Below are 24,362 nucleotides of genomic sequence, written 5' to 3'. Positions count from 1 at the left end.
TCAGGACACGGGAGGGCATCTCATTGGTTAACCTGGCTCCAGACAGTTCTCCACAATAGTGCAAAAGAAACCCCTCAGAAACCTTCAAGCTGCTTTGCTCCCAGGGTGAGAACCCTGGAAACATCTGAATATGGTCTGAGTAGAGTGCTGAGTGAGACAGGGTGTATGTTGACACCATCAGGCAATTACTTCACTGTGTGCACATATTATGATGTCAAACAAACAAACAAAATCTAGGCTGACATTTTACCTTCCAGGACTCTTCAGTAGCAAAATAATACATGCAGGGGAGGCACAAATGGTTATGCAAAGCGGCAAGTGTTCTCTTCCACACATGCATGTGCACACGCGCAGTCTTGGAAATAAATACTTGCTCAGGCAATGCTAGTTCCGTATATACACATTCCCAGCATTGTAGTGATGACAGCAGGAGAGGCGGAACAGCCCAGGCGGCATTCTCTGCCTGAACTGGAGAGGCAAGGGAGGGCACTTTGGTGTAAGCAGGGAGGGACTCGTTGTTTTCACTTCCTCATTCACTCCAAGCAGCAGCAGCAGCAGAAGCAGCAACAGAAACAGCTTGCTTGCATGCTTGCGCTGTAGAGATTTCCTGTTGTCCACAGAAGGGAGGCAGAAGCCGAAGCAAAAGGATGCCTGTTTGTTCCCTGTCTCCCACCTCTTTCTTCCTCTGGCCAATGGTACCCTGAAGAGGAGCTGCAACAGGTGCTACGTATGGGCATAGCCGAGATGGAAGAAAGGAGGAGGATGAGCTACCAGCAGGATCAATGCCGCCACTTGGGGCACAGTGATGTAGAAGAGGAGCTTCAGAATCTAGGGTGAGAACAAGTTGTTGTTGTCCGACTCTTCGTGACCCCATGGACCAGAGCACAAGTAGCTGCACGTAATTCCAGCAGACAGAGGAACCCTCCATTCCCAGGGAAGCTCTGAGAAGGCTGAGAAAGCCTGCTTACATTATCAAGCTGACGTTAGCATGACACCAGAGGTACCTTTCCTGCTGACCCTTGTCTGCTTAATTTCTTTAGTGCTAGCTCACATGATAGGCTAGGTAGACAGGAACAGTTGTATTGCAAGCTGACACTCCTGTTTGCTCCCCTCCCCACTTTTGGAAGTAAACAGGGCAGGTGTGTTTCTGTGCTGGAAGTTGGAGCTCTGAGCCTTGAATTTAAAAATGCATGAGTCTCTCAGCCTCACTCACCTCACTGAGTGTTTGTTGTGGGGGAAGAAGGGAAAGGAGATTGTTAGCCACTTTGAGACTCCTTAAGGGGAGTGAAAGGTGGGATATCAAGTCCAAACTCCTCCTCCTCCTCCTTAATTGCAGGGCCTTGGGTTCAAGCCCCATGTTGGGCAAAAGATTCCTGCATTGCAGGGGGTTGGACTAAATAATAATAATAATAATAATAATAATAATAATAATAATAATAATTATTTGTTTATTTATACCCAGCCCATCTGGCTGGGTTTCCCCAGCCACTCTGGGCGGCTTCCAACAGAACATTAAAATGCAATAATCAATTAAACTTTAAAAGCCTCCCTAAACAGGGCTACCTTCAGATGTCTTCTAAAGGTCTGGTAGTTGTTTTTCTCTTTGACATCTGGTGGGAGGGCGTTCCACAGGGCAGGTGCCACTACCGAGAAGGCCCTCTGCCTGGTTCCCTGTAACTTGGCTTCTCGTAGTGAGGGAACCGCCAGAAGGCCCTCGCCACTGGACCTCAGTGTCTGGGCAGAATGATGGGGGTGGAGACGCTCCTTCAGGTATACTGGAGGACCCCAAGGTCCCTTCCAACTCTACAGTTCTATGAAAGGGCAAGGGATGAGAGAAAGTTAGGGATACTTATTTACTTGAAACTCCTTCAAGAACCATCTTTTGCAGTGCAGGTTACCATGCATTCAGCCTCAATAGAAGTCCCTCAATTGTTCTTTAAATGAAATAATGCTGTGTCACTGGTTATTGGCAATATTGCAGCATTATCCAACTGGATAACGCTCCTAGTATCCCATACTGCTTTCCCCCAGTGACAAAATATTCAGTCAGCTGGTTTAATTGTGTATTCAGCCTACAGACCAATTATATAAAGTATTCAGAGCTAAGCACACATGCTTCAGATAATGTGATGAAACATTCTCGTTTGATGCTGCGAGAATGCAGTTTCTCTACAAGAGATGTGCTAGTTGATGAGAAAACTTTTGGATCCCCTTCAACAGCTGTAACAACCACTGTTTCCTATCTCCAGTCCATAGTTTGGGCTTCTGCTCTCCAGTCTCCCATGCGAATACTTGTCTCCCATGAACATAGAGAGCAAAAAATATAGTTCTCACTGGGATGCTAAACTATCTCAGACTTTAAGGTTTCTCTCTCTCTCTGCCATAAATGAGCATGTGATTGTGTGATTTCTTGTGAAAAGAGAAAGGGAATAAAAGTCTGTGGGTCAGAAGTTCCTAAGATTAAGCAGTTATTCACAACACTTTTGGTTTTCTTTGAGCAACTGTGTGGGGGCAGGGGGCAGAGTCTGACGTTGGTTTTCCATGTTGAAAAACACAAGGTGGTTTCTCACTGTACTGTATTTTCAGTTGTATACATAAAGACACAGAGGGAGCTTCTAGGAGACCTCATTCATCCTGATTTGTTTGCAAGGAGATTAGGCGACTTAATGAGATTAGGCTATTTAATAAGCATTCACCCTGATTTATTTGTGAGGTTTGATGTTGTGTCAAAACAAGTGTTATCTCCCACTTTCTAGTGCGTTTCTAGTGCGTTTCTTGCAAAAGGTCTGAGCTTTCAGGGAAGCAGATTTGTTGCACAAGACCTCCAGATCGTCTAAAACTGTGCAACCTGAACTAGTTGGTTTGTGATTGGATCCCACCTGTTAATATCAACAGTCTGGAAGCTCCCAGAGAAGTGACAGACTATGTTTTATCTGAATAGCTCAGTTGGTTAGAGCGTGGTGCTGATAATGCCACGGTTGCAGGTTCAATCCCCATATGGGACAGCTGCATCTTCCTGCATTGTAGAGGGTTGGACCAGATGATCCTCAGGGTCCCTTCCAACTCTACAATTCTATGATCTCACTGCAACCCTGCTTCAACTAATAGCAGACTGGCTTTATTACACAGCAGGCAGAAATTGCTCTCTATTTTTCTGGAGGAACCAAGTTAACAAGGAGATACTATGGGAATGTGGAGTTGTAAAAGCCAGAGAGATATAAAGGCTGTATTTAAGTGATCTTAGGAATGAAGAGGGAGTTACTATATAATTAGGCATTTATGAGTCTGGGCACTTGTGTCATTTGTATGAGCTGAGAGAGCATTTTATTTATGCTTTTATTTCTCATATTTATTCCAGCCTTCAAAGAAGGATTGAACATGTTCGTGTGGGGAAAACTTTTAAGGAGATGTCATGTCATGTACACAAGTAAATAATGGCAATGTAATTAAACATCACAGATATTGCTAGTGTAAAGCCACTGGTTGTAGTTGTCTTGCCGCACTTGTAAGTAATTTGGAAAACAGAAATGTCCAACACCTTCTCATAAAAGGCAATAGAAACAGAAATCTTAGGACACCTTAATGACTAAAAAGACGGGCTCTAATCCACAGACGTTTACACAACGATAAATCCATCTGTCTTGAAGGTGTCACACAGAATTCTTTGTGAGAGTGTTCACCTCCTGTGGTATGCGTACCATCTTCAGAGTGTCAACTTAAATGGTTCATAGAAACGAGTATCTTTAAACGGCTCACAAGCTGTTAAGAGGATTTCATACATTCAATGTAAGGAATCTCAGGATAAAGATTAGGGCTCAATCAAGACCAGGGTTTTTTTCTAGGTGGATTGCGTTATTACCAATTATTGCTCCTGTAAGCAGTTACTGTGCTTAGCTTTGCATAGAAATGTCCTAGGCTGTATTTTTTTGGATTTCTGGCCTCACTGTTTAGACTTCTTTTATATCCATGGGTGCATGTCACAATTGCTTTTGGACACAAATGTTCATTAGTTTGCTAAGCTGAATTGAAAGTGGTTATTCTGTTGTTTCTAAAATGAGGAAATCTTTAAAATCTTCTTAGAAACTGCAGTGACATCATCTTGGCCTCAGTGACTTTTCTGTAGAGCAGCGAGTATCTTCCAATAATTCTTTAACTGAGGGTTGATCTCCTCCACAGCTGCTTTTGGACTGAACTTTCCATTTGTGCCGACTTCTGTTTCTTTTTGGTCAGTGGGTAGAAATGGCAGAACTGACCAAATGAGGAAACACTAAACATACTGAACTCCAAGTTGGGCAAAAGATTCCTGCATTGCTGGAGACTGGACTAGATGACCCTTGTGGTCCCTTCCAACTCTACAATTCTATGAAACCTTGCTGACAATCATCTTCCTGGCCTCAGCAACTTTTCTGTGAAGTAGCAGATAGCCATTTGGGGCTTAATTTTCCATCTATGGTTATATTTTGTTAATTTTGTCAGTTGAATTGAAAGCAGAAGTGGTAGAATGACCATCCATCACAGATTAAGATTCTGGCTTTAAAAAATATTGTCCACTAAATCAACAGCTAGAATCATACCAGACAAGCACTCACATGCTAGCCTTGCCACCCCATCATTCATTAACTGATGTATGTATAGAACACTTTTGACTGCAATTTACATCACAAAATATACTTCAAGGCCCCTGCTGCCCTCTCTTCTTAGGGTCCTATATCTTTAAACCAAACGTTGATTAGGCATCCCTTCAAAGAGAGGACACCTTCAAATGAGGGATTTTCCTCTGTAAAGTAGAATACATGGTCACCTTAACAGTCATGCACAATGTGAGACTAGCATGCAGGAGTGAAAACGGGCACATTTTGACTGGTAATCTCTCTCTCTCTCTCTCTCCCTCTCTCTCTCTCTCTCTCTCTCTCTCTCTCTGTGTGTGTGTGTGTGTGTATGTGTGTGTGTGTTTATATACACAAGCATACATTGCCAGGAAAGGTCATGAGTAAAATATATCTAAAATACTCTGATTTTATGGTTGCCAAAGTGGGATTTCTGAACCAGAAGAGGTATTGCTCTGAAAGGCAGATAATGACCAAAGTAGGCTAGAAAAGGAGATGAAACTGAATTGGCTTAAGGCACCGTGCTGTTTGATGAGACCTGAGAGGAATGTGTGAAGAGATGTTGGCCAATATTCAGAGGCAACTCATGCAACCCAAAGAAGTTCTAGGGAACAACCACAAACACGTTATTTCACAAGTCAGTTTCAACAGCACATGTAAACACTGTGAATGAGTCATAGATGGTCTGAGCAATATGTTCAGAGACGAGCAATAATTTTAAGTGTGCCATGTTACTTCCATGTAATTAGTGGCACTGCTACTTTCTCTTTCCATTGTATTGTCTATAGTTATATGCCAAGTCTTGTACATGAGGCTTTGCTTTCTGGCTGACTCAAATACTGTCAATGTGGAGGGTTCTCTAAGATCAGCATTTGTCTCTGGTATCATATGCAATGAAGATACTTGATAGAGTTTGCCGATATGCCTACCCTCAATCAATTACTTTTCTTGTCATTGCACCATAAAACTAGATCAGGGGTCCCCAAACTGTGCTCCATGGACCATCAGTGAGCTTATTTCAGGTGGTCCATGGCATGTCTGTGGATTTGTGGTTGAAGATGGGAGACTGCACATCAATTGCATTGAATAGTCATGTTGATTTTTTAATTGCATTTTAATTGCTTCTCACTTTTATGTTGTATTGTGTTGCATTACAATCTGAATCTCATGAAATTGCAATTGCTGCAACAAGCAGAAAAAAGCATTAAGTTGTCCACCATTATTTTCCATTAGCCCATGGCAGGGGGAAGTTTGGGAACCACTGAACTAGACCATAAGAAAGGGTTCAACTCTTATATTTTTGTGGACGGTTAAGTCCAGTCAAAGGCGACTATGGGGTTGTGGCACTCATCTCGCTTTCAGGCTGAGGGAGCCAGCTTTCTGGGTCATGTGGCCAGCATGACTAAACTGCTTCTGGCACAACGGAACACTGACTGAAGCCAGAGCGCACAGAAACACCATTTACCTTCCAGCCACAGTGGTACCTATTTATCTACTTACACTGGTATGCTTTCAAACTGCTAGGTTGGCAGGAGCTGGGACAGAGCAACAGGAGCTCACTCTGTCACGGGGATTTGAACTGCCGAACTTCAGATCGGCAGGTCCAAGAGGCTCAGTGGTTTAGACCACAGCGCCACCTAAGCTAACCTTTTTGAATGAACCACAGAAATCTGGCTGCTCAAACTATGATGGTTGCAGAATCTAACAATTAAATCCCACAGAATATCAGGCCAAGGCTATATCCAAATCTAGATCTGGAAGTGTGTTTTCCAGCTTAGGGGCTCTGATTTTGGAGGCTAAACTCTGGTATGCAGAAAGTTCTCTTTGTTGACTAGGCACGAGGAGAAGGCCTCACCAATCTAGAAGCTTCACAATACCTGCCATTTGTAGGGAAGATGTTGAGTGTCTTAATTCTGTCTACACCTTAGAAGGGATCTAAGGCCTGAACCTACTTTGGTCACACCCACACCATCAATTTAAAGCAATGAATCCCCCCAAAGAATTCTAAGAAATGTAGTTTACCCCTCACACAGTCCCAGTTCTTAGCAACCTTAACAAAATATTCCCAATATTCTTTGGGAGAAGTCATGCGCTTTAAATGGATGTGACCACAGCCTCTGGTAGCTCATTAGCACCAGCCTCAAACTACAGATTTTCTGATTTATGACCTGGAGTCCCTGCCACAAGGATCCCAAGATTCTGCAGGATTGCCCCATCTATCCTGGTCAAAAATGATCACACAATTTCAGTGATGTGGGTTTCCTGGGAAACAGGCTAATTTGCATCGGAAAATGTTCTGTTTGCCCTGGGAAAATTTTCTAATGCCCTAAAGGGTGACCTAGCTTGGCGTGCTTTTACTTGCATTCAGCAAGCAAAGCAGAAAACCTGGAAGCTGCCGAGCTTGCCTAATAGCGTAACTGCAGTTGGCATCCATTCGTTGTTACCAATGAACTTATGCAATGGAAAAATTTCCATGGGGAACATAGAATGTTGGGGGTGGGTGGGAGAGAACTCCTTTAAGTTTTCCCCACACAGCATCACAACTTGTGCAGTGGGGTCATAGCTCAGTGGTAGAGTACAAGCTTTACTTCCAGAATGTCCCATGTTAAAGCCCTGGCATCTCCAGTTTAAAAGATCGGGTTTAGGAAATACCTGCCCAAAGATCTGAAGTCATCAGTGACAGGCAATACTTTGCTAGGTGGAGTAAAATTCTGACCTGGTGTATATAGGCATTGTCCATGACAGAATGGCCATAGAACACATATGTTACATGCAGAAGATCTGTTTCAGTCTACGGTAGCTGATTGTGGATGTCCCCAGTTGGAAACTCCAGAGAGCCACTGCCAGTCCGTACAGGCAGTGCAGAGCTGCATGGACCAATGCTCTGACTCTGTATGAGGCAGCTTTCTATGTTCCCATCTTCCATGTTCTATGTTGGTATTTTAGAACAGCTCTGTTGACACACAATTTCTATTTTGAACCTCTTCTTCCAGGCGTTTTCCTTCTAAAGGGGCAAAGTGGCTCACTTTCCTAGCAACCTCAATGCCACACCCACACTTACTGCATTCTCCAGTCAGGTGCCTGATGTAACTTACTGGGATCAGAGTAAGTTGATGTGACCTGATCCCATCAGTTGCATCAGACACCTTATTGGTCTTCCTTTTTAAGCTGCAATAAGGCTTTAGCAAAGTTGCCAAGTGCAATTAAACACTGTATTGCTGAATGCATTTTGTGTCCGATTTGTACTGGGAAGAAGGATGACCTTTGTTTTATCAGAATAGCTGTCCAGAGAGAACTGGCCAATTCTGCTCCGGTTTTCCCTTTGTTGAATTTTATTTTGGGTTATGTATACCTGTTTGTCTAATTTGTACATTACTGTGTGAAAGCAGTTGATAATGTTGGCCTAGGCAGCTCCCCAGTTGCATGCCCTCTCCAAAGGAGCTGGATAGATTTAAATGCATGTGCCAACTTGTATTTATAAGGTTGTGATCCAATGCACATATTTGGGTGTATGTCCCACATGTATAGCCTCAGGTGTTCACTGCCACCACTCTGCTGGCAATGTTCCTGACAATGCACATTTATTCAGTGCAAAGTTCCACTGTGTGTTCACTGATGCTTACTCCCACATAAATATGCTTATGACTGCAACATTATATGTTTTGGGCACTTGTTTTTGCCAGAATGTGTTGCCCCTTTGCATTTCTTACAGAGTGGATGACATATACTCATTCGCGTAGTGATTTCATGCTCTTTATTGCAGCTCAAAAAACAGGGAATAAAGTACCCACCAAACCTCAGGCTTTATATACATTCTTTACACGGTGAGTCCCGTCTGATTGGTTGATTGTTTCCCTCCTGGAGCAGCCCAATCAGTTGTTGCATCCTAGTATCCACTGGCCTAATAGGCTGATTACCAGTAACTTCCTCCTGGGGTCTGATTGGGCTGCTCCTGCAGGCCAATCATCCTACCTGCCTATTGTTCTAAGATCCAAGCTTAGGACATAACAGTGGATTTGATTTAAATCAAATTGATTTAAATCTCGATTTAATCACTAGTCAGTAAGACTTGATTTCAATCATTTTTATTTATTTTTACAGAAAGACTCAATCTTGCTGGTATAATCTTAATATGTACAACCAGAGGAAGGTTTAATTTTTGGAATACCGTAATAAATTTTCAGAATAGTTTTTATAGTTATATCAAAAATTTCTGATTTGGTTATACTATTAGAAATACATAGACAGATATTATGAAATTATTGTGAGGTTTAATAAGTTAACTGTTTATATTTGGACAACTTTTCTGCTGTACTTTATTGGAAGAAGAAAAATAATCATTTCCTTAATAACAATTTAAACAATTTATTTAACTAAAGTAGTAACATTATAGCATATGTATCCATGTTTGTTAACTGATGTGGTTAAACAGTGTTTTTTTTTTTTTTTAAGAACTTAGACTGAGTTTTAGCACACATGAGAAACTTAAAACAAATACTTATTTCCTGATGAATAGCCTTTGGACTATAATGTAACCTAAATAGAAAACTATCTTTAGAAATATTTTTCCTCCAAAAGCATTTTATTTTAAAAATCTGATTTAAAAACACACTGATTCCCAGATCGCCTGCAGGCCGGATTGAGAAGGCGATTGGGCCACGGCTGAAAAAGGTTGCTGACCCCTGCCCTAGTTCGTTACATTAAGGGATATTGAATTGGGTTAATGAGGCAAAAATGGGAGCTGGGTGGGGCTAGTTTCAGGGACACCAGGTTGAAAAAGGCTGGGCTATGGTGTGAATTGAGATAAAGTCATGGGCATTACCATATATAATGGTAAGGAACTCTGCTTGGCCCTTTTCGACTTCTGAGATTTCACAGAACAATGGCCACATATTATATATCTATATAAAATACCAATATTTGTAAAGATCTTCCAATAATAATAATAATAATAATAATAATAATAATAATAATAACAATAATAACAATAATAACAATAACAATAGCAATTAATAATAATAATCTGTGACCCTCAGATTGCTAATGCCCTGTGCAAAAGATTGATATTTATGAACACTACTGCAGCTTCGGTCCCTCCTTCTGTTTCCACAGCTCAATTATACTGGTTTTATATCTAAAACATCTTGCATTTAACTGCCTAGCTTGGGTCACTAGATGTCTACTACATGTAATATGTAGTAGATGATTGAGGTGATATTGAGGTTGGCTGCATGCAGAGGGGTGTGTGAAGTATATATGTAGCTCAGCATAGCAGCATTTATGGCATGCTTCATCTGTCCAAAAGGGGAAGTGTAACAATAAGATGGCTTCCTGGAAAAAAAGACTTCAGGAAATGCAAATTTAGAAACTCGCCAAGACGGTTCGAGAATGTCTTGTGCAGTCGAAACCACTGGTTTACACATGGACGCACAGAAGGCACTTTAACCCGACCTTTGACACGTAAAGCATTTGTGTTTCATTCATCCCACCTCTTTTGCCAAGTTTATACTACAGTATTCAGTTCTGTTTGGAACAAATTTACTTATTACCAGTGCTATTTTTCTAGAAAAAGAGGTGCCGGAATGCCTCCCTTGTTCTCTTATAATGACAATGGCACTCACCTGAGATCCAGTGAGTTCTGGCTGAAAAAAGTCCTGCTTATTATTTATTATTGTAGTTGTATCCCACCATTCCTTCAAGGAGCTCAAGGCCGCATACGTGGTTCTGCTCCTCTCCATTTTATCTTCACAACAACCCTGGGAGGGAGGGAGGGAGGGAGGGAAGGAAGGAAGGAAGGAGGGAAGGCCGAATAGCTGTGACTGATCCAAGGTCACCCAGCAAGCTTCATAGCCAAAGGGGGAGTTGGACTCTGACCTCCCTGGACTTAGGCCGACACTCTAATCACCATACCATACTGGTTTTATCATTGTAACAGTTTTATCTCTTTTTATAATTGTATCTTCCATTGCGGTAACCTGCCTTGGAGTTACTAGGTAGATAAGAAAACATATGAATAAGTAAAATCAGGAGCGGCTCAAGCGTTGCAGAGAGAAAGGTGGCTGCACCAGGCAGCTGATTTAGGGTGTCTTGAAAAGGTAGCAGGTTGTTAGGTATTTGTTGCCATTTTACAGCCAGGAAGAGATGTGGGGTGGGGAGTTGCTTGTAGGGTTTTCTGTCTCGGGTGCCAAAATTACTTGGCCAGTCTTGGGTATCACACAGCTTGCCTTGGGCTGGGGAGGCGAGTAGCAGGATGTGCTTCAGGCAGCAAAATGCCTTGAACAAATTCTTAACACTATCCTTGGCAGATTCCTTTCTTTCAGCCTAACCCATCTGTTAAAATAAACGACATAAGAATGATAGCGAACTTTGCACATAGAAAAGCATACCGATGGGGTGGTGGTGGGGTGAACAGAACAATATTGGATAGGGATATCATAAAGTCTCTCTGTGTATATATCTATATATCTAATCTCTTACTCCTCCACTGCCTGCAAAAAAGGGCATCCCAACATTCAAAATTCTGTGTCAGGAACAGTATATTATTTTGTATAAATTTTCTTGGGGCTCATGGGGAGGTTGAATAATGAATACAAAAATAGAACTATTAGTATCGGTATTCCTAGGTACCAGTCTGGGTTTGTTGATCAGCTTCTCCACTTTATTGGGGTAGGTTTTGTAGTTTAAGAAATCCCTGGTATAAATCATTAAGTTGGAAGTCTCTGTTGGATGGGTCAGGCACACAGATGTCGTCGTACTGTAGGTGTTGTTGGCTGTAGACAATAGATTTTATGGTGGATGGGTGGAAGATGCACCCAGGTAGATATGTGGAGTGGTTGGCAGGTTTCTCTTTTAAAGTGATCCTTAGATGTCCTTTGTGTAGCTGCTCAGTAGTGTCTATATGGTAGACATTTCTACACACCAGCCCAATCTCCAAGCGGTGAGAGATTCCAGGTGTTCCAATGCTTGCCTATAATTTTTTTTTGGGGGGGGAGGGTTGGAATGAAGGGCAGCAAAGACTACTAAGGGGGGGCAGAATCTTCCACTGCAGACACAGCTCATAAGCTGCCCATGCAAAGGAAAGAAAGGAGCAATTAGGAGTGCACTTAGAATGTGCTCCCAATGCTTTCTTTTGAAGTTCTTTAGATGTTATGGTGATGCCAAGTCACCATGGCGTGTGTGTGTGTGTGTGTGTGTGTGTATGTGTATGTGTATGTGTATGTGTATGTGTATGTGTATGTGTATGTGTATGTAGGGGAGTTGGTAAAGTTCAGGATTCAGCGCAGTCAGATCCTGTTCTCCTCCCCCTATCTATCTATTTCAGATCACATTCCATGCCTGATGATGTGGGCACTGGCTCATGAAAACCTATGGCATAATAAATGTTATTAATAATCTTCCTCAAGTCTCTGTTGCTTTTGCTGTAACAGAGTAACACAGATATCCCCCTGAAAATATGATCTTATGAGATTTTCATAACAGAAAAGTCTCCCCCCACCACTATAGCTTACAATACAGTAGCTAATGGATGCTGAACTTTGATGTTTTGTTAGGTGGTACCATGACAGCCTTACTCGTCATGCAGCAGAGGCACTTCTTCTTTCCAATGGCAGTGATGGAAGCTACCTGCTAAGGAAGAGCGATGGCAAGGCTGATCTTTACTCTCTCTCAGTAAGGTACAGTATCTTCACTATCCCTCACGTCACCCCATACTGTTGAGATCAACAGTCGTGACCTTCCTCTCCTCCTCCTCCTCCCTCTCCTCCTGTTTTTCCTGTATTTTTGTTGGAAGCTGCCAAGAGTGGCTGGGGCAACCCAGTCAGATGGGAAGGGTATAAGAAATTTATTTGTTGTTGTTGTTGTTGTTGTTTGTTGTTAATATTATGATGATGTCCCATCTCTGTCGTATATTTGGTGTCTGGGTTACGACAGACAGGGCCTTTACTGTAATGGCATGTGACTATTCAATATACTCCCAAATGAAATCTGCCTGACACCATCATTGAATGCTCAGTGTTGAGCTGGCTAGCTTTGAGAGCCTGGTGTGATATAGATATCATCCATCCATCCATCTACCTGCCTGCCTGCCTACATACCTATTGCTTCTATCTACCCCCATCTAGCCTCCATCTACTTTCCACTGTGGTTGCTCTGTATGCCATGGGAATAGCAATAATGGGACAACAGAAAATGAAACTGGACTTGCTGAGAATGGGCAACTAACAAACTCTTCTAATTGGTGGGATGCAATGGGCAGATGGAGGGAGGCTGTAAAGACAGAATAGGAACAAGCCGCTTATGCATACAAAGGGTTGTCTTCTCTGATGGCTCACCTGGTGTCTGGACATCTCCATAAAATTTACTATCCTTCCTGAGCTAAGAAGAATGCATATTTCGTGTTTCAACAGCCCTATTTTTGTTTCAGAGCAAGGGATTCTGTGAAACATTTTCATGTGGAGTACACTGGGTCTTCATACAAGTTTGGTTTTAACGAGTTTCTAAGCTTGAGAGACCTGATCATGCACTTTGCAAATCAGCCTTTAATTGGCAGCGAGACAGGTAACTTACATTTGCTTATCTATCCATCTATTCTAGCTTTTAAAAATATTTTAGATTATATTTGTTAACCTGGGTTGTATCTGACCTAAGTTAAGAGTAAGTCTATGGAAATGAATGGATTTCAGTTAGTCATGTCCATTAATTTCAAGAGTTCAATTCTGAGTAGGAGCTGAGTATCTTTTTATACACTTGGATATTCCTTTTTTTATTAGTTCTGTTCTTCTTCCCTCTTTGAGGATATGACAGAATCCACCTATTGTGCGTCTTTATGTTGTATATCAAGGTATAGCCAACAGGTATTTTGGACTGCAATGGCCACCATCCCTTTCCATCTCTGCTCTAGCTGAGGCTGATGGGAGTTGCAGTCCAAAATCACATAGGCTATCCCTGCTTAACATTATATTAGATTGCCTTTGGTGTTCAGGCATTGCACTAGTGATATTATTTGGCACAGTAGAGTAAGAAATAATCTATTAGGCATTGAAGCTGGGTGGCTAAGCTCCACCCTGGGGGCCAGGTCAAGCATTCATTTTTTTCTGGCACCCCAAGATCCTACTGATTCGGTGGTGGCATCAAAAATGAAATGAAATGAGATTAAAAAAACAAAATAGTCGACACAGCACTTTAAAATTGCTGGCTGTGGAAAAATACATGCCCTGTAGGGCTTTCAGCAGATGAAGACACTGGCACCTCTTGGCTTCTATGCGTTGGATCCAAAGGTTCCTCCGAGGGAAGGACTCCTTCAGCCAGAGGGCAGCTCCTCCCATTGAACCCAACTCTGTGTTATCTGAAAACTTATGTTTTCTGAAGGCTGCAACCCTATGCACATTTGCCTGGGAACAAATCTCATTGACATCATTGGGGTTTATTTCCATTCCTATCAATGGGGTTTTCTTATGGGGTTCACTTCACAATGTATAGGATTGTGCTGCCAGTAGATTCCTGATGCAACAGTTAGTCTGATTTATTTATTTTTGTATGTATTGGATTTTGGATCAAGAATTTATCCTCCTTACTTAATATTTACATTTCAATAGATCTTATCAGATTAGTGATGAAAGGGGTAATAGAGAACCAAGAGTAGCCCGTGGGTCTGGTGTTGGTGCAGTTTTAAAGAGCCACTGCTTTCCAGGCCAGAAAGGGTTTAATCTCTTTGAAGTGTCATATCTATTTCCTGACATGAGTGTTAAACCCCCATTGACTTGGCCCCGACTGACTCAGTGCTCTGAAACTTGATCTCTGTTGTTAAACAGCTCCTAAATAGGTTTGTTATTGAACACGAGGGGACCGAGGTCCTCCCCCCCCTCCAATGCTTGGTATTGGTCCAGATGGAAAATAAAGCCTCCAATTATCAACTGATTAGCTGGCAAATAAGATTTATGGGGACTGAAATTCAAGAGCACTAAAATATTTGGCTAACCTGAAAGAAGCAGAGCTGGTCATGGACTATGAGTAGTCCTGGGCTCTAATTCATACTTTGACAGAATCCTGCCCCTGTGGCCTTTGTTAAGGGAGTACCCTTTTCTGAATCAGCTCCCTACATGCCCACATTACTTTTGTTCAGATTTTGGGGTTTAAGGAAAGATCCATCTGAGGATTCCTTTGCTCAGTGAGAGGTTGGTGAATGTGGGACATATACAAACCAATGGCCTGCTTTAGCATGCCCTGACTCAACTCCAGTCCTCTACTCAGTCTCTTCCAGTTTTTGCATGGTCTGGACCACCATAACTCCTATGTGTCAGGAGTGATTTCACCTTCCTGTCATTTATCCTTTTCTTTGCTGGAGAGGAAGAACAATCAACAGTACAAATATAAGTCCCTTCCCCAAAGCTTCCCAAGTTTATTGCTTCCAGAAATAAAACCAAAGAGACTGGCCAGAAATCGGTGCAACATTATCTTTGCTGTTTGTAGGTGTGAGTCTGGGCAGTATCTGGGTGAGAGACCAGCTGGGAATCTTGTAGATAATGCATTGAGCTCCGTGGATGGAAGATGGGATATCAATGGTCAAATAAAAGACTTGCATTGTATCCATCAAAGTCATCCTATTAACAGAAGGAGTTCTGCTTGCACAGTGGAACTTCTCTCTCCCTGCTTTCCCCCACCCAACCCCAAATCTGTGCTGGTATTTTCCCCAAGTCTCAAGCAGATTTGGGGGGGGGGAGGGAGGGTAAATTCAATTGCACAAGTGGAAGTCTTTGTGCAGTTGGGACTATTTCGGATACAACCCGTTGTGGGTGGGTGATAGATCCCCAGCTCCTATTATACTTGCCTGGACATTAAGTTATTCATTGAAGGCCCTTCTCCAGTTTTCCCTACCTAAAGGGGTGAAGTGGATGACTATTAAGCAGGGGGCCTTTTTGTTGATTGTGCCCAGATTATAGAATGCCCTCCCCAATGAAACTTGTCTCGTGCTTGCATTAAGATGCTTTTAGCAACAGGTGAAGATGCATTTAATCTCCCAGACCTTTTAGAACTATGTTATTTTATCTTGGAGCTGTTGATTTCAGCTTGATTTTTAAAAGCTGGATTACACAAAGAACTGAACTGAATGCTTAAAAAATGTTTTAGAGCATATTTCAGTGCTTTAATTTTACAGTATTCAGCAAACAAATACATATACAAAAAGGAACAGAAAATGATACTTCCCTGCCCAGTGTAAATCCTTCATCCCCCCTCCATTGTAAGCTGTGAAAAATACAACAGAATGAATGCCTATCCCACTTATACACCCTAATTCTTTTCTGATTAACCTTGCACACGATTGTTGTTCCATCCTTTCCCCACCACAAACTCCCCGGCCATCTGCTAGATCCATTAACATTTAAGGAGTTAATGCTACCTGAGATCAGTGAATCTGATCTCCAGTGTTGAATGATAGACTTGCCTAGTGGCTTACCAGCTCCCTAATCTCTGTGAAGCTCCTTTCATGTGCCTAAAATGGACAGTGCCACCAGCTGGAAAACAGGCGTTGAACTTCACAGTACCACTTCCACTTTGCTTGCCCTTGTGAAACAATACTCAGGAACAGAAGGTTGACACTTGAGCTAAATAATTCCCAAGATCATAACACAAGCGATCCAAATTCCACAAAGCCTGGGAGATTTAAAAAATGGCTCAATAGATTAAAAATCTCAAACCTTCCTTTGCCCAATTAAAATTCTGCGAAGCTCTTGTGTTGCCTCGTGGAACGTGAAGCAGGTCACACTCAGGGTAATGTGGCTGCTGCCTATCATTATAACAGCCACTAAGAGGAGAGACTGCCTCGGGGGCGTAGGAAGCGGGGTGCGGTCTGCCCTGGGTGTCACCCTGAGGGGGGTGACAAAATGGCAGGTGGCACTCACCGTGGGGCCTGCAGTGCACCTGAGCCATGTGTCTTAGGCGCCCGCAGGCTCTGCACTGTCTGCCCACTTCCTTCCCCCCAGCTGTAGGGTGGCTGAGGCCCGGCGGCACCATCTGTATTGGGTGGTTCGCCCTGCCCCTCGGCACGCCACACCAGGTGCCCGAGAGACTTCCTCCGCCACTGAACTGCTTGACAGAAGATTGCACAACATTGGCAGGTCAGTGGCTGGTCCAGCTGAAGGTCTGCTTGAGGGGGACAATGTTTTAAGAGGTGCCAAAGAAGTGGAACGTAATCTCAGGGCGTGGCACTCCAAGATGTGCTGAGACACATAGTCCTCACCTGCCCATGAGCTAAGGTCTTTGGTTGTGCCACAGCTTGCTGAGGCCCATCTTGTGACAACCTGGAGGTGGTCCTTTTCCATTGTGATACCCAGCTTATGAAACCACCTCTTTCCGAGGCAAACATCAAGGTTTCTGGAAGGCTTTGCAGAGGCCTCACACTCCCTTCCCAGATCTTATGAGGTAGGGCTAGCCACACAGGACTGGTTCCGGGCGTCTTCCTGACTTTGCTCAATTTTGCCTTTGCACACAACCCCCCCCCCCGATCCCCACGTACGTTGTGTGCCTACTGTACTCTAATAAATATCCTGTGTCAAGGGTAAGGGACTAGACTATATGATCCATTTAGGTCTCTCAATTGATTTGATCCTGTGGCTTTTTTGAACTATTGTTTGATCTGCTGCCAGCTCATCTGCCATTTGGTTTTTTTTTTTTTAGTGCTTCCTGCAGGATAGTGGCTGCATTTTCCTTTTCTGTACAGGTCACTTAGCTTTCACTTTCTTTTAGGTACCCTGATTATATTGAAGAACCCATATCCGAAGATAGTGGAAGAGCCTTCCATTTACGAATCTGTGCGGGTTCACACGGCAATGCAGACCGGAAAGACGGAAACTGACCTCGTCCCCAACGCACCGTCAGTGAGTCACTGCTTTTTAAGTTTTACTCACTGTTCAGTAGTAGCTTTGGGGAATTTATAGTTTTCCTCCAGGTCTACAAACTGGGTCCTGATTGTATCTAGTCACCTCTCCTCCCTTTCCTCTGACTGCAATATGCAAAAAGCATCTTTATCATTGCATCTAGATTGGCCCTTAGGGTGTGTGAACTGAGTCAGGGGTTCCTGGTTCGAATCTTACCTCGGCCATGAGTTCAGTAAGTGATCCCAGTCTCAGGCTGCTGATACGTTCGTTCTAGGATCCTTGAGATATTATAAATGATGCATAGTAGGGTTGCCATATGCCCTCTTTTTCCAGGACACACCCTCCTTTTCATGGGTAGAGTTGTCATAGCGATCCAAAGTTAAAGGTAAAGGGTAAAGGGACCCCTGACCATTAGGTCCGGTCGTGGACGACTCTGGGGTTGTGGCGCTCATCTCGCTTTACTGGCCGAGGGAGCCGGCGTACAATTTCCGGGTCATGTGGCCAGCATGACAAAGCCGCTTCTGGCGAACCAGAGCAGCACACGGAAACACTGTTTACCTTCCTGCCGGAGCGGTATCTATTTATCTACTTGCACTTTGACGTGCTTTCGAACTGCTAGGTGGGCAGGAGCAGGGACCGAGCAACAGGAGCTCACCCCGTCGCGGGGATTTGAACCGCCGACCTTCTGATCGGCAAGCCCTAGGCTCTGTAGTTTAACCCACAGTGCCACCTGCGTCCCTAAAAGTTAAAAGTAGAAGTTGGCAAATGTGTCCCCTTTTTTTGCTCTTCAAAATATGGCAACCCTACTAAAAGCACAGTATTCTTTCTTTATTTGAGCTTGGCTATGTGTGGTGTCATTGTTAGAGTGTCGGACTAGGACTCGTGGGACCAGCGTTCAAATCCCCAATCAGTCATGAAGCTCATGGGGTGACCTTGGTTCAGTCAGAGTCTATCACTGTAACCTACCTCACAGGGTTGTTGTGAGGGGAAAAATGGAGGACGACCATGTATGCTGCCTTAAGCTTCATAGAGGCAACAAATGAAAGTGAAACAACAACAAATAGTCTTTGTAGAGAACAAGGGCTGTCATTGCCTGGAAGGGTTGTTTTTTCTGGGGGGGGGGGTTAATAATAAAATACCCACTTCTGCTTTCTTGCCTGTGTCATTAATGGTCTTTGACTATCTGGGACACATCATGCTGTTAGCCATCAAGGCCTAGTTCAGCATTTAGTGCCATGTTACTGCACATATACAATGAACATATTGTTTGAAGTCAAACAATGCTCAATTTCCCTAGGATTTATTTAAAATTTGACCCTCTGTGCCCTTTGACAGCATATACCTCAGAGAATATGACAAGTGCCTGGTTTAATCTGTGATACAAGAGGGTGTCATTTCATCAGAACCAATAGAATTTTGTGTGTTTACCTCAGGTGTAGACAGGGGCCCATACTTTTGGCGGAGAACACAGTGACCCAGTTTTAAGGATAAAATAAACAGACAGTTACGAGGTCATAAAAGCTACTGCTGTGTTTTGCGTCGCCAGCTTGTGTAATGACCATGATCAAGGCTAATGTGTACTTGTTCCTGCCTTCATCCCCACCCTTTTGGTTTATCTTCACATCTTTCCTTGCAGTTAGGCACAAAAGAAGGATATTTGACGAAACAAGGCAGAATAGTTAAGGTAAGAAATGTCAGTGACTTGTGTGCCTCTCCTTTCATTCTGTGTATAAAGCTAATGCACATTTAATAAATAACAGTAATAAATCCATGCTATTTTTCTAGAAAAAGGTGCTGGAATTCACTAGGAACACCTCTCCTGTTTTCTTAAAATGGCAATGGAGCCCACTTGAGAGGTGCCAGAACTGAGTTCCAGTGAGTTCTGGCTGAAAAAAAAGCCCTGGTAATAATAATAAAATAATACATATGATCTGCACAGCAACAAATATAGGGTTGTTAGTGCTATATAAATGTTCTGAAGCAGAAGAGAAGAAAGGGAGCTCATTTTCAATGCCTGAGTTGCCATTTTCATTCTTATATTTTTTTCAAATGCCTAAGTTCCTCCAATATCACCCTCTTTATTCTTTCAGAATTGGAAAACCAGGTGGTTTACACTGCATAGGAATGAGCTGAAATATTACAAAGACCAGACGGTGAGTTGGCAAGTTGCACTTGGGTGGCCATGTTTTGATCCCTTGAGTTTGTTGCATATGGACAGGAGTGTTGAGATCCTTCCAAATCATGTGGGCCAAAGGGATTTTCGCCAAGCAAACGCCCTCCCGCTAATGTCTCCCAGTGGTTCCCACGTGCTGCACATTACTCCGTGGAAGTCTTAGTCATTTCTACCGGTGGCTTGTCAGTTCAGTCAACATGGGGAGTGGGGTGGGTGACGCAAGCATCGCTTCTTTATTATATAGGTGGGTGCCAGTATATATGTGGGCAACAGTGCTTGTGCAGACAGCGCCTCACTTATTCCTGGGCATCTTTATTTGGGGAGTTGGGGGTTCTGCTCATTACAGGGGGAGGGGGAAGAATGATTGTTTCAAAGATAACTTACTTTTAAGTCCACAGAGCCAATCAGAGCGCTCGACCTAACAGAATGCTCAGCTGTGCAGTTCGACTATTCACAGGACAAAGTCAATTGTTTTTGGTAAGTTGAGATAAAAATTACTGTGTTTGTAAAATTCCTTCAAATGGCTCTGAATACTTGTGAACTATCATGAATGAAGACAATACATTTATTAGTCTGTCTTCTCAGGAGCCCAGTGAATGCCCACTTTTCCAATTTACAAGCCCCATCAACAAGCCCCTCCTCTGAACTCCACGGGATGATTTTCCTGCTTTCCTTGGTGTCTCATCTCAACAGCTTTACATTACAGCTGCCCCTTCCTTGACTTTATTCTTTCCTTCTTGCTTACTGTCTTACTGTGGCTTAGCATGGGGGAATGGCCATCCCTCAGTGGCAGAGTATCTGTTTTGCTAGCAGAGGGTATCTCCAGGTAGGGCTGGAAGAGACGCTTGCTTGAAGCCCTGGAAAGCTGCCCTGGTCAGTCAGTGCAGATAATGCTGAGCAAGATGGACCAGTGGTCTGACTCAGTATAAGGCAACTTCCTTTGTGTCTATGAATGAGCTTATTCTTAACCAAGGCAGCCTTTGAGTTCCATATTTGTTGTGTTTTCTGCATGCAGAAACTTGGCTATTCAAGAATGCCCTGAAGCACGTATCCTTACGAAATTATGTTGATAAATATGCTAATAATATATATGCTTTAAAATGTTCTATTTTTTTTAACCCAATCATACCCTCCTCCAGCATTTTACACATGAGAAAGGGACATATTTCTAAATCTCCAGTTCTCCTTCAAGGCTGTGTGTACACCAGGCATGGCCAAACTTGGCCCTCCAGCTGTTTTGGAACTTTAACTCCTCCCATCATCCCTAGCTAACAGGACCAGTGGTCAGGGATGATGGGAACTGTAGTCCCAAAACAGCTGGAAGGCCAAGTTTGGCCATGCCTGGTGTACACCCTGTTTACTCTGCATCCAGTATGTTCCCATTGTGGGCCTGGGAATCTACATTATCCAGAATCTGTATCTATCCTGTATTTATCCTGTAGTTTCTTAGGAAATATACTGCATTTTTACGTGTTTTCCCGCAATCCAACTTTGATCCAAATTAAGAGAAGCATTTTAAGCTGGTTGTGTGTATGTAGCCAAAGCCAGCAGTGCTGCTGAAGACCCTAAGTTAATTCTGTATGCTGATGAAGTGACAGAGGAAAAATGTCTTTTTCAGCTGGTTTTATTTATTTTGCTACTGGTTCTGTGTTTTACTTTGGTGTTTTGATCCTTCTTTTCAGTTTTTTAATGTTAGCTGCTTTGAATTCTTACTTGGAATAGAAGTGGGACTGTGTTTTGTTTTTAATAAAACAAACCAAAACTAAAACCTCCCTTTAGCTTCAATTCTTCTTTGGTAAAATGGGATATGGGTGTTGGCTGCAGTTAGTATTGCTTATGCTTGTGATACCAAGTCCTTACAATTTTTCTTTTTACAGTTTAGTATTCCCACTGAGAACATACTACCTTTATGCAAAGACTGGAGTAGAAGCAGACGAATGGATTAAAATACTGCAATGGAAACTGGTAAGGAAGTGCCTATCCCTCAAGATTAGATGAGTGTTTGAGCTTTTACTTGGTGTATTTAAGATAAAAGGAAACATTTCATGTTGAAAATGTGTAACGCCAAACCCTTTATTTCCTCACTGGCCTTACTACGCATGTAAAAAGAGAAAGTGATATCCCTAGCCTTTAAACAAGTATATAAACTAAGTAGGTCTGTAGCTCAGAGATACAGAGCACATGCTTTTACCTAAACAATATCATTTCGTACCCAGCCTCTCCATACAGAGGAGTGAGTCTGCGACCCTGGAGAGCCACTGTCAGAGAGTATAAAGTTTAGACAACACTGAGTTAGCTAGATGGGTCAATGTTCTGATTCAGGGTAAGGCAACTTCATATTTTCCTATCCAAAAGCCAGTGCAGAAGTCATGATGCTTCTGTACATCACAAACCCAGTTTTCCATTCCATTTGCTGTTCTTTTGCACTGTATCTGAGAGGACTTCCATAGCCCCCCCACGAGCTTCATTGGTGGAGGGGGACAAAACCATAAGGGAGGAAATAACTCTGAATCCCTGCTCCACAGGCTGAATTGAGGTGACGGGGCATAGCTGTACTGAGGAAGGAGGGCAACAGAAGTGAAGGGGCTACCTTGGATGAGGCATGGGGGGCATAGCTGTTCAGCTCTGGAGGCGATGGGTGGCGACAGCAGTGGACTCGGGAGGAAAGGATCACAAGCCTAGCAGTTGGACATGTTTATGCTCAGTTAGTTATCTCTTGTGCAGCACATAGCGGAAACAGTAGCCTGGTTTGCATGTCACTCTAAGCCAGGCTTCCTCAACCTCGGCCCTCCAGATGTTTTTGGCCTACAACTCCCATGATCCCTAACTAGCAGGACCAGTGGTCAGAGATGATGGGAATTGTAGTCTCAAAACATCTGGAGGGCTGAGGCTGAGGAAGCCTGCTCTAAGCCAAAACTTGACAGCTCAGCACAGAAGCAGAATGTCCAGGAACAGAGAGGCCATGGACCTTCCTTCCAGGAACCCACATGCTTGCACTAAGCTATGGTTTGGTTTGATGTGATAAACAAACCAGGCCAACTATCAGCACTGCTGCCACCAGTTAACTTCCAATACCTGCCAGTGCAAGCCTACCAAGCTGGATGATTAGGGAACAATAAAAAAGAGCAGCACCTTAATGGAGATTATAAAGAGAAAATATCCCATTTGATAAACTCATCTCTCTGTTATATACCAGGTTTTTCTTTTTCTTTTTGTAGTCGCAGATAAGGAGACAAGCACGTCAGCGTGACTCAGGCACATTCAGGCCGTAGCTATTTCTTCAGCAAATCTTAACTGCCACAAAGGCCCAGGTTGGTTCAAATTAATGGTCCATCAAACCTGTCATTGTGAACATAAGAACTTCTGCACTGGTTAAAAGCAAAAACCCATCAAGCCCATCCAGATGTCCAAAGAAAACCTACAAAGGTGGCATGTTGGAGATGCCAATATTTGTTCCCAGCATCTGATAACTAGAAGAATGTGTCCTTTAAAGATGGATATTCTGCTTTTAGCTATTGTGGCTAATGAAGGCCTATGCTCCATGAATTTGTTTAACACTTTTTAAAAGCCATCATACGTATTCACTAACAGCTGATCCTCATGTGCTGATGTCTAAGGTTCCACTTCCTATGGTGTGATTTCCACACACACCTCCTGCACCAAATGAATGAACTTTTAGCTTAAATGTCTTGGATCTTCTCATAGCATGGGTCATTGTGTTACCTCGGAAGATGTTCATCCTTACACATCTGGCATGGACTGTTTTCTCAGCCATTTACACCATGTACTCTAGCATAAGTGGACTTCTTGTCCCACACAGACTTCTGTAATTTTTTAGTGACCCATGACTGTGTCTGAGAATGTTTGTTTCTATATGCATTGCAGCACAGATGGAAAGATTCATCTCCATCGGCATTGGCTAATTCAAATGGAACTTGTGTGTTGGAATGTGTACTCAGCAATGAAATCTGCATACATTCAACACGTATGCAGTGTTTGGTCTAGCAGGAAAAACCACATTAGGAAGTTATTTCTCTCACTTGCTGGATCATGAAAAATGCATCAGACAAAACACCCATCTAGTCCAGCTTTTTGTCTTCCATGGTGGCCAGCCAAATCTTACGGAAGCACACCAGCAGCAGCGCATGGGAGGGCATGTGTTTAGCATACAATGTCAGTAATTCTAAGCCTCTCCCACATGCCCTTTAGAAACCAAGCTCAAGACATAATGTCACAGCACTTGGTTTGGACAAAATTACCATGGAGGCATGCAAAAGCAGATGCAACTGCCAATATATTTTAGTGAAATGTCCTTTTTATATGTGCATGTTAATGAGCAGAAGTACCAACAGCATTCAAAGTGCTCTTCTAATTACTGTAAGGCAAGGTAACTGGGGACCAGCCTACTGTACTAGTTGTTGCTGCTGTTTTTTAACCCTGTAAAGCAACCATGTTTATTCTCTCTGTGTGTGTTCTATTATTTAATATTCTTCTGTGTTAGCAGCAGGAACATTTCAAAATATACTGTGAGTGCTGGGAATCAGGGTAGGTGTAGAGAACAGGACCACACGAAGGAAGGCTTTTCAATGCTGTATCTGGAATAATTTCATGCATTTTGTATCTCTTGTAAAATTTCTAATAAACAGAAAAGAGAACATCCTGTCTGTATGCTAGCGTAACAGGGTCCAGCTTCGCAAATAGGGACCTGTT

The 24,362-nt window shown here is 42.9% G+C and overlaps 1 protein-coding gene across 1 annotated transcript; it reads left to right on the top strand.

Moving 5' to 3' along the window:
* Positions 1–568: 568 nt before the first annotated feature.
* Positions 569–24,319, top strand: DAPP1 (dual adaptor of phosphotyrosine and 3-phosphoinositides 1). The gene is made up of 9 exons (XM_033160443.1): positions 569–833; positions 12,158–12,280; positions 13,030–13,163; positions 17,349–17,479; positions 19,116–19,163; positions 19,570–19,632; positions 20,044–20,129; positions 21,530–21,617; positions 22,871–24,319. Exons 1-9 carry the CDS (start codon positions 730–732, stop codon positions 22,922–22,924), a joined length of 831 nt encoding a protein of 276 aa, XP_033016334.1. The 5' UTR covers positions 569–729; the 3' UTR covers positions 22,925–24,319.
* The last annotated feature ends 43 nt before the right edge of the window (positions 24,320–24,362 follow it).

This window comes from Lacerta agilis, chromosome 9 (genome assembly GCF_009819535.1).
Source record: "Lacerta agilis isolate rLacAgi1 chromosome 9, rLacAgi1.pri, whole genome shotgun sequence".
Taxonomy (NCBI): Eukaryota; Metazoa; Chordata; class Lepidosauria; order Squamata; family Lacertidae; genus Lacerta; species Lacerta agilis.
Note: the sequence above shows the minus strand (reverse complement) of the source record. Positions and strands in the feature narration are given on the sequence as shown.